We start from the raw sequence: 11,669 nt of genomic DNA on the forward strand, positions 1-11,669 counted from the left end.
GCAGTTTTACATTTCATTTTGTTTTGCAACATAAGCATTCATGACTTGCAACTTAAGTACAGTGCATTTGTATTAAGAAACAGTTGAATTAATTCCCATTGCATTTATTAAATGAATGAATATATCTGCAAAGCTGGAACATACGTGTCCAAAAATAAAGGAGTTGATCGGATCTTTTGGTGAGGTGGCTTGTTGCAGTCAGCCAAATTTACATTACTTTATTTACAGTAAATAAATAATCGATTGACGATTACTACCATGATCAATTTTAGAATCGCCAATGTCCGAATTGCTATGCATCTAAAAATGGATTATTATCCCCACTTACAATTAATATAGTGTAGGAAATATACAAAACCCAAAACTAGTAAAGCTGATTTCAACCAAGTTCTTGCAATAATTAATTTTATAGTGCAGGTAAATATATCACGTTTGTGTGTATGGGGCAGTGACGTTGGGTTTAGGGCAAAAATCGTCAACCCACAGCTCTCGAGCCACATGCGGCTCTTTAGCGCTGCCCTACTGGCTCCCTGGAGCTTTTTAAAAAATGTATGAAAATGGAAAAAGATGAGGGAAAAAATACATTTTTTTGTTTTAACATGGTTTCTCAAAGACAAACATGACACAAACCTTCCGAATTGTTAGAAATCCCCACTGTTTATATTAAACATGCTTCACTTATGAAAGTATTTGGTAAGCACTGTTTTGTTCTTCTAATATCAGTGGTCCTTGAACTCACTGCAGTTTGTTTTCACGTACAACTTTCTCCTACGCTGCCACAGAAAGATGTGTTTAATGCCTCTCTTTCTTTGTCTCATTTTTTCCACCAAACTTTTTATGCTGTGCAAAAAGGTGCGCTTTGTTGATGTTATTGACTTGTGTGGAGTACTAATCAGGCATATTTGGTAATCGGTGCTAAAATGCTATTTAGGCTAGCTGTGTGTACATATTGCACCATTATGCCTCATTTGTAGGTATATTTGAGGTCTTTTATTTTCCTTTAATTTATATTTTCATGTTTCATGACTCATTATCTGCATGTAATATTGGCTGCTTTTCAGATAATTGTTTGTGTGCTTTTATAGACCACCACAAATGTTACCCAGCTTGCAAACATTGTACTAAATCCATGAGGAGAAGACAGCCTGTCATTTCCTTTTACTTAGATGCACACATCTATACCTTTTGGCAATTCTATGCCGAGAAATTACCAGGAGTTATCTCACCCTCTGAGAATTCTGTTTTATTAATGTTTCCGATGTTGTAAAAATGTGTAGAATACATTTAAATTTTCAGCATTTATGTCAAAGATTTACGTTAGCCTGCGACAGACACATAGTCATTTTGATAGTAGGCTAATATAGACACTTGCATTATGTGTTGCCTTAATTATAGAGTTTGACAAGACTTAAATTTTTGGTGGCTCCAGACAGATTTAGTTTTTTGTGTTTTTTGTTCTTTCAACATTGTGGGTTGCCGACCCTTGGTTTAAAGTGGGCCCTTCATGTGTCTTGTGTATGGGGGCTCAGAATTTGGTGCTATGTCCCTGGGTTGAGATAATGATAATTATATGGCTGTCAGAAGCAGGACACTAATAGGATAATGACAGACAATATATAAAACTCTCTGAAAGAATATTTACTTTTTTGATGCTAATGTTAACTAGCCGAACAGTTTTCCCTCTTCTCGTGTTTTCCGCCATCCTGCCTCCACCGAGGTGCTCTGGAAATGTGCATGCGTCAAGGGAGCTCTAAAGTCCTGCTGACCTACTTTCACGGTGGATGTGGGATAGCGGGGGAAGATGGAATGCGAATCCGGCAAAGTGGAAGGTGGAAGACTAACAGACCCCCAGTGTACGGGAGCCAGAGAGAGCTTCTTTGTGGCCTAGGCGCCGCTACAAAGTTAGGAAATATGTCAGCAGCAGGCGTGTAGTTTAAAACAAACCCAGAAAAAAACATTCAACCACAGTTTCAAAGGTTACACGTCTCTTTGCAGCTACTGGGACTTGGTGTACGATGGTGACGTCCTGGACAACAGAGTAGGCCTCAACCTGCTTTACGCACAGGTAGGTCACGAGCAACTTTTTCCAATAGCTATTTCTGACTATGAGACGGTTCAGATGAGTAAATTTGTGTTTTTTTGTCGGGGGGTCCAAATAGACCGTATCAGACATCGAGCGAGGCTGGATACTCGTCAACAAAGACCAGCACAGGCAGCTCAAGTCACTGCAGGAGAAAGGCTCCAAGAAAGAAGTAAGAATTTGTTGCATTTCTTATGTCACAACTAGTGTATGGCATAGGTGTCAAACTCAAGGCCCAGGGACACATCATTTTGTAGGGCCCGCAAAATAAATATTATAGTCATTACAGTGTCTTTTCTTCTCTCACTGGGAACATTATGAATCTATTTTTTTTCAAGCTCGCCTGGGCTGATGAAACCCACCCATCATGGAATTATAAAATGTTTAAATGTGTGAATGCTCCAAAACATTCACAAATATGGTTTTCTACACCAGAATTCATCTATTTATTCTTCTACTTCTTCTTTCTCTCTTCTTCTCCAGATTTTGGCACACTCTACCTTCCACATTTTTCATCCGATTCAAACTGCTCCAACTTCAAACTGTTCATCCTATTTGAGAATCGCGGGCTTTCCCTTAACAAATTCCCAGATTTCCAGGAAATTTTTCCCATTTAATGAATTGGCCATTTTTCAAACATTCACCATTTCCAAATGTTTCAATCTATTCAAACCATTTCAACTTCAACACATTCCACCATTCTGGAAATTCAAACTATGATTTTTCCAAGTCCTTATTTCCACTCTTTTTTTCTGGCGGATACTTCTTCCACATTTTTCAACGCATTGCAACCTTTCCACCGTCAAAACATTCCTCTTAATCAGGACAAAAAAACTAAGTAGTTTTTTTAACTGGAAAAAGTCCCGGTTTTCAAAGAATTCCATAATACCATTTCTCTATTGAACGTGTTACTACTTCAACATTTCTCGACCGATATGAAAAATTTCAACACCAACCATTTCAACTCATTCAGAGCATTCAATTTTTTTTTACCGTTTTCCAAAAAATTCCTGCTTTCGCGAAATTTCCCAAATGTTTTTGAAATTCCCATTGAAATCAACGGGACATTCTTCAACGTTCCACAACTTCCACATTTTTCATCTAATTCCAACTGTTCCAACTTGAAAATATTGAGCCTGTTTGGGAATTGTGTGCTTTACTTCACCAATTTAAAAAGAAAAATTCCTGGATTTCCCATAAATCTTTTTTTTTTTTTTTTCTCCCATTCAAAATGAATTGTCCATTTTTCAAACTTCCACAATTCCTAAATTTTTCAACCGATTCAAACCATTCCGCCTTCAACACTTTCAACTCATTCTGGACATTCAAACTAACCCTTTCCGAAGTTCCAAACCAAATTCCGGTTTTCCTGGAAATTCTAACTCTTCACCATTCAAACTATTCTTACATTCATTCTACATTCTGTCAGCATTTCAGTTCAACTTGAGCATTGGAGCATTCACACGCAATTCCTTCAGGAATTGCCTCTAGTTGGCAACGTGGTGTTGCTAATTAAAAGATCAATGATGCACTACTGCATTTGTGCTATGAAGTGTACATTATTAATCCAATCAGCGCACACTTTAAGCAGCCAAGGAAGCTCCTTGAATGCTTAAGTGCCTGAAGCAGGCAGAGCTGCGTGTGCTGCTGCAAAACTCTTGTGGAATTAAACATTTAATCATGGATATGGTGATATACTGCATGTGCAATGAAGTGTATATTGTCTTTTACTACACACTAACAAGGAGGAAGTTACATCATGTTTTTTTTTAAATTGCTCAAGCGCTTTTTACGCACACGCGTGGTCACACCCAGCTCCATCTACACCACAGGTGTCAAACTCAAGGCCCGGAAGCCAGATCTGGTCTGCCACATCATTTTATCCGGCCCTCGAAAGCCTGAAAGTAATATGCGTCATTAAAGTACTTTATATTTTCCTACTAAATGTATTAGTTTTTTACATTTTGACAGAAAATATACATGAAGTCAATGCAATCGCATAGTTTTAAAACATAAATATTATAATGTAACAAATATCGTATTTCCTTGAATTGCCGCCGGGGCGCTAATTAATTTAAAACCTCTTCTCACTCCTGCGCTTACCAAAGGCATGCGGTAAAAGTAAGCATGCGCTAATTATTTTAAAACCTCTTCTCACTCTGGCACTTACCAAAGGTATGCAGTAAAAATTTGAGTGTGATGTAAGCTTGGACCTTAAATCCTACTAAATAGCTCTTAATCTTCTTCCATTCATGCAATCTCAAATTACCGGTATTGAAATCAGCCTCTTCCATTTTGAAAATGATGACAGGGGAAGTGTCACGAATTTGACCAGGCGGTAATACTAAGCATGCGCTAATTATTTTGCGAAGCGAGTTTGACCCGGCAGTAATTCAAGGCAGGCGCATACTATATTCCCTGCAGCAATTCAAGGAAATACGGTATATGATCATACATTCAAACACAGTTTTTGTTAAACAAGAAATAAGCACTTTTTATCTGCTTGACTTTTGATTTCAAAGCAAGTTATTCATCAAATTCTCAAATTTTATAAATATATTTTACAGCGACTGTATGAAATTTACTGTGGTTTTACAGCATTTTACTGTACATGAAAAAAGAGTACCACTGTTTTTTGACCATAAAATGTTGCTATTCACAACATTACACAGTAAAATCTACAGTTGTCGGTTTTACGGTAAAATTCGGCAGCTAAATTGCCAGAATTTTACTGTAAAATAGCAGTTTTATATTTACAGTAAAAAAAAAACACTAAAATACTATCAACTGAGCTGCCAGTATTGTACCATGAAAAACAGTGGTACTGTTTTTTCCATTTACAGTAATGTGCTGAAAAATACACTGTAAATTTTACAGTAAACTTTTTGCGACTGACCCGTCAGTTGTTTACTGTAAACTCTAAAATCCTACAGAACACTCCAGACTGTACTGTGAACATTTTGTCTCTGGTAAGTGAACATAGCCAGTATTGTTAGCTTCGTTTCCAACCTTTTGTGACTAATTATATTGCAACCCCAAATTAGTAGAAAATGGATGGATGGATGGATGTCATAGATGGATTGCTTGAATAATTTATTACAAGTTTGCATAAGATCAGGTAGAGTTTCATGATGGTACAGATTGACTGGTACAAGGTCAACTAAAAGAAGGCATTAATGTACAAGCATGTCGTGTTTATATTAAAAAGTTTCCTCCGTATCAGAGTAACATTTATGTTTTTTAGCGTTGCAGATATGGCAGGCAAAATCAGCCACTACTTTAAAAAGCAAAAAGTCAAGAGTCCAAGTGAAAGAGCAGAAAAATTAACGTAACAGGCAGTTAAAATCTAACAGTTCATGGTGGAGATGTGGACAGTTTTGTCCACACAGAGCGCTTGAAGGTTACTTCAAAATTATCCGAGTGTCTCAAGCAAAAGTGGCCCCACCACACAAGCTATGAGCCCATCATCGTCTTCTGCAAGCGTTTAGGCCACAGGTGTCAAACTCAAGGCCCGGGGGCGAGATCTGGCCCGCAAACACCTGGAAATGATGTGTCAATAAAGTACTTCATATTTTCTCACTAAATGTTATGGTTTTTTTTTTCGTTTTTAACAGAAAAAAATAAATGTACTGATTGAAATTGCATGCCTTTTAAACTTTACTAGTATCCATTATTGCAACAAATATTATAGTATATTATCATACCTTCCAAAAAAATGTCTAAATAAAAATGAATACTTAAATATCTGCTTGACTTATGATTTTACAGCAAACTACCAATCAAATGAATAAAAATGACGATATATTTTACACTGTTTTTTACAGCATATTACTGTAAATTTAAAAAAACAAGAAAAACATTTTTCGTTAAAATTCTGGCGCATGGTCAGGATTGTACCACCTTTGCCTCAATTTGAGCCAGGAAAAACCTACCCATATTATACCCTTGGTTTCATTACTATCGATATTTGCATAAATCCGGCCACCCCCTACTGTGCAGTTTAGTTTAACTGTGGCTCGATGCTTGGTGGAAACTCTTATTTGCTAAATTCCTTTCAGCAATCACTAGGTAGGCTTCAACCCTCATTTCTTCAGGGATTAGACAGAGCCATGTTCTAAAAACCTTGTCTGTCTGTTTTCCTCCCCCCCACTCTCAGTTCATCAACCTGGGCCAGACACTGAAATACTACGGCTACATCAAGTTTGACCCGTGCATCACGGACTTCCCCGAGAAGGGCTGCCAGGTCATCGTGGGCGCGGGCAATAACGAGCTGAACTTTCACGTCAAGCTGCCCAACGAGCAGATGAAGGAGGGCAGCTTCAAGGTTACGCGTATGCGCTGCTGGAGAGTCACATCCTCTGTAAGTTGAGATGTGAAATAATCCACCTGGACTTCGTCATTGTCTTCTTCTTTTTTTCTCCCCACACTACCTTTGCTTGTTGCTTACATCCTCACTATTTACCCTCTTTAGCATAATCACTGGCCATATATCACTTATCAAACACACACTAGAGAAGGGGTGTCTAACTTGTTTTCATTGAGGACCAGGTTTCAGTTTTGGTTGCCCTCACAGGGCCAGCCGCTTGTAACATAAATAAATGAAACATAACAAAGGCATGTTATTGTCACACGATTACCTATCCATTAGATTAGTAAATGTATAATTTACTTTCACCGTAAGAAAAAAAAAATCTGAGGATTTTGCGGTCAAAAACTGGCAGAATTTTACCAGAAAATGTACAGTAAAACAATCACTCTGTTTTACTGGAAAATGTTCATGAATGAGCTGCCAGTTTTTTGGTAGTTTTTTTTTCATAAAAAATATGGTTGCTTTTTTTTTTTTTTTTACAGCGTATAACTGTAAATGTAAAAATGGCAACATAGTTTTGTTCTTATGGTAGGATTCTGAAAACCAAGCTGTTTACGTTGTCATGTCTACAGTTTACAATATGATGGATAACTTGCTCTGAAATCATAAGGCTAAGTAGATATGTTTCTACCCCAAACATTTGTCAAATGTATGATAAAATATCTGTTGCATTATTAGATGGATAAAGTTTAAAATATATATAACTGCATGCAGTGCATGTTTATTTCTGTCAAAATAGAAAAAGAAAGAAATATAAAGTACTTCAATGATGCATATTATTTCCGAGCTTTCACGGGCCATTCAAAATGATTTGGTGGGCCAGATCTGGCCCCTGGGCCTTGAGTTTGACACATGCATTAAAGGCAACCAGCTGGAAAACATGACCAGAAAATCATGCATTACTGACAATTAAATAATCATCTGTTCCTAAGTGTGGTGGAAATAGGTGAAGTAATTTGCATGCATATCATCTTGTCTCATTCCGGATCATGTCATCTTGGGGGGGATGTGAATTCCTCAGCTCATTTTAAATTAGCCTCTTTTTTTCTGTTCTCTAAAGACGTTCTTTTACTTTGGTGCAGCAGTGCATCACTGATCCTCAATTTGTATCTGCAAGAATATATTTTAGTTGTGTGAGTGTGTGTGGTGGCAAAGCAAGCGTCACTCTCGTAAATGAGGAATGAAGCCTTCATCCCCTGGAAGTGTCACACGTCTTTGTAGCTTGTTTGCCTGCATGCGCTTATCTTGGTGTCCTCTGAGATCCAACATTTGAATATTTCCAAACCGTACAAATCAGGGGTGCCCAAAACCTTTACCTCTCAGGGTCAAAGTGAAAATGCGTTCATGGGGCACAGGCACACAAATTGTCTACATGTAAAAAAAACAAAACAAAAATACAGTTCCTGTAATCCAGACCTGGGCAATTATTTAGACTCGGGGGTGCCAAATTTAGAGGAAAAAAATGTCTGTGGGACGGTATATCTAATTTTTAGGAACACTAATACAAAACCTCACAATAATGTCTGATTGAAAGCTAAAAACGTTATGACAGACCGGCTAAAAAAAAATTTGAATTTTTATTTTTTTGCTGAATGCGACACCCACAATGTACATGAAAATAAAGAATGTCGGATTTTCAATATTAACTATGAATGATAAAACACTGAATATTGACATATGATCACCATACCCCCTCATGATCGACATATTTTACAATGAAGCAAAACGCAACAAAAATGTAACAAACACAGTGACATATGAACGCAAAGATTAAAAAATATCACTAAACTTTAGAACTTTGTTGTAAAAATATCCTTCCGAGTCTGTCCCTGACACTCGCATTTCAGGCTGACACTCTGTGGAAACGCTCCCCACCCACACTGCTTGGTCCCTCTTCTGAGCTGCTGTGACTTAGGTTACCATAGTAATTTATTAGAGTACCATAATATTTAATATCATGCAAAAGCGCAGATTCCAACCATTGAAATACTTTGTATAGTTCAAGACTTACGATAATTTTAAAACATCACTACACATCATAATGGCAGCTGAAGTTTCCATCTTAAACATATAAAAAAATTATCTGGGAATGTCCGGCGGGCCAGATTGAAAAGCTTAATGGACCGAATGCCCCCCCCTCCCCCGCATTAATTTGCCCATTTCTGCTGTAATCAGTGCAAATAAAATGGATGGACAACATTTTTGCACATTTTTTAATTAGTTTACAATAATATTTATACTACAGTACAGAAAGGATTTATTTGACCCTGTTCTTGGGTGGATCTTTTGTCAGAGGAAGAGGGGGGGGTTAAACATTTTGCAATGCTGTCTGCTGAAAAGGATGGAAAGTGCCACTCTACATAGCAACTGGCACTGTGGTCAAAGTCGGAATTGCCACGAAACACATTTTGAAGAAATTCAACACTACACTACCATCTGACGCCTAAAGTGGATAGTGCACACCCCAAATTCGTCATGTTTCATGTGCACTGTAAACAGAGACCCTATAATTCCTTTTCCAAATGTATTTCCCTCAAACTTGAATTAAATTTGATTCATGTTTTGGATTAAAATAATTTCCTGGGAAAACCGTTTAATCTTTTTATTACAAAAATCCCAAATGTATAATATACATTTTCAAACCTAACTTCTTGAATACCAGCCCCTTCGGTTTGTCGACGGTAACAATGCAGAGGAAAATGTGCTATTTTTTTTTGGGCGGAACAAGAAGAGGCTTGGGTCAGTTTGCAGTACAATTTCATATGCGTCTAGTTATGCAAATCGAGGCCCCTTACGGATTGTGATATGCGTACAGCAGGCCGGTAATTATTTTGCTTTGGGAGGCCAAATTTAGAGAAAATAATGTGTCTGGGGGCTAGTATATCAATTTTTAGGAACACTAATACAAAACCTCACGATAATGTCTGAATTGAATGCTAAAAATGTTATGACAGATCGCCTTAAAAAAACAGAATAGAATTTAAAATGTGTTTTACTGAATGAGACCCAGAATGTACATGAAAATAAAGAATGTGTGAGTTACAATATTAAATATGAACAATAAAACACTGAATATTGACAACATATGAACGTCACGCCGCGTCTCGATCCACATATTTTACAATCAAGCCAAACGCAACAAAAATGCATCAAATACAGCTAAATATGAATGTGAAGGGTAAAAAAAAACCCACCTACAATCAGATGTATCTGATATATCACTTAGGTTTAGAACTTTGTTGTAAAAATCTCCTTCTGTGTCTGTCCCTGACACCCGCATTTCAGGCTGGCCGCTCTGGAAACACTCTGGAAAAACTAAACACCCACACTGCTTGGTGCCTGGTCTGAGCTGCTGTGACTTACATTATCATAGTAACTAATTAGATTACCATATTAACTCGTATATCATGCAAAATCGCAGATTTCAACCATTGAAATACTTTGTGTAGTTCAAGACTTACGGTCATTTGAAAACCTCACTGCACATCATAATGGCAGCTACAGTTGCCATCTTAAAGATCTAAAAAAATGGTTTCGGAATGTCTGGCGGGCCAGATTGAAAAGCTTAAAGCCTCAATTTCCCTGGCATACAGGGAAAGGTAGCTCTGGATAGATAGTAACTAATTGGCCATCGATTGTTGTGCCAGATTTGTCCCATTGGCCCCACTTTAGGCACCCCTGGTATATAAATAATGGAAGTAGTACTAATCTGTTCCAGGCTCAAACATGATAGATAATATGGCCAATGTTTTAAGTAGTGTTTGTCACACAAGTGTAAGAAGAAGTTAGCTAATGTGTTTTTTTTTACAAATGTTGATGTTGGCCAAACCCAATGATCCTCATCTGTCGTTGCAGCAAGTCCCCATAGCGAACGGCACCAACAACCCGTGCACGTCGTCCAAATGCGATGTCAAATTGGAGCTGGCGTTTGAGTACCTGATGAGCAAGGACCGCTTGCGCTGGGTCACCATCACCAGCCAGCAGGTACTGTGTGACCTCTTATTCTGTGGATTTAGTGACTTGTCGCTTTCAAAGTCTGAATTTGTGACTGTTTACATTACAGTGAATTTATGAATCATCAATATTTTAAATTATTTTTGCAATCTTGACCCCAAAAGCACAGGATTTTAACAAAATCTAACCGCATTTTCTATAATTGCACACAAAGATTATAGTTTGGAAATCAAATATTGTTTTACTCGTTTTATTACCACAGAAGGCGATGTGAACATTTCATATCAGTTATTTTAACTAATATCATATTAGTTATTATTAGCAAGAAATTGTTGAATGTGCTGAAAAAGTACTTAGTCACCAAATTTCATTTGGAAAAAAAAATATTACGCTGGTTTCTTAAGAGCCACATTATTTTTGAATGTTTCAATACGTTTATTTTATGTACTTTAATTTGTATAGATTAAAACGTGGTTTCGTAGACCACTGTGTCATTCCTCTGAGTATAGAACGATCACTCTATGATAAGAGAGCACATTTTGTAGGTTCAATTTGCAGAACTATTTCAATTGGTGTAACAGAAATGTGTTTATATAAGTTTCTCAATGGGGAAAGATGTTAATGACTCTTGTTCTCATGTTAGCAGCATGCTAGCTCGCTTGCTTCTCCAATAAATGAGCATTATCGCTTGCGCATGAGTATATTCAAGTGTGGTTACTGTTGCGTTTGGACCAGATGTTCCTCTTGCTGGAAATTTAAGCTACTGGTCACCCCCAAGTTCTTTTGATGACACATAAGCTGATTTTAAATGAATCCCAGACAGAGTAGGTATTCTGACATTTTATTCCAAAGCTTTGGGAGACCAATCTATGAACAACACCTTCAAATCGCATCGCCCAAGTTGATCTGACAATACTACAGAAGCGCTGTCTTCTTCAATATGTCCCTCGGCCCCACCCACCTGAACAAATACACATGTCTATTATCCTCCTTAGCTGGACACAGGATGAGATAAGAAAGGGAGTATTGCTACTCCTCACATTCCTAAAGCCAAGGTTAACTTGCAGTGTACCATAGACATGAGATTATAAAAAAGAAAGAGTACAAATGGAAAACACTAGCTATTTCAAATATGACTATAGAAAGAAATAACTCTTAAATATGGATATATGTAGATATCCATCTCCGTCATTACCAATCAGCAGTTATGATAAGTGAACACTTGATGGCAGTAAAAGCGCATTCTCTCCTCCATTAAGTTGTTGT

The 11,669-nt window shown here is 37.4% G+C and overlaps 1 protein-coding gene across 2 annotated transcripts in view; it reads left to right on the top strand.

The window, feature by feature from the left end:
* snx17 (sorting nexin 17) overlaps positions 1 to 11,669 on the top strand; it is a 69,725-nt gene that overhangs the window by 36,748 nt on the left and 21,308 nt on the right. For both annotated transcript variants that reach the window (XR_009804082.1, XM_061886056.1), the window contains exons 8-11: positions 1,996 to 2,065; positions 2,160 to 2,252; positions 6,237 to 6,440; positions 10,305 to 10,433. Coding sequence is in view for 1 of the 2 variants with exons in the window: in XM_061886056.1 (XP_061742040.1) it covers positions 1,996 to 2,065; positions 2,160 to 2,252; positions 6,237 to 6,440; positions 10,305 to 10,433 (496 nt within the window). In the remaining variant the exon portion in view is untranslated. The remainder of the gene's footprint in view (positions 1 to 1,995; positions 2,066 to 2,159; positions 2,253 to 6,236; positions 6,441 to 10,304; positions 10,434 to 11,669) is intronic.

This window comes from Nerophis ophidion, linkage group LG24, assembly GCF_033978795.1.
Source record: "Nerophis ophidion isolate RoL-2023_Sa linkage group LG24, RoL_Noph_v1.0, whole genome shotgun sequence".
Classification (NCBI taxonomy): Eukaryota; Metazoa; Chordata; class Actinopteri; order Syngnathiformes; family Syngnathidae; genus Nerophis; species Nerophis ophidion.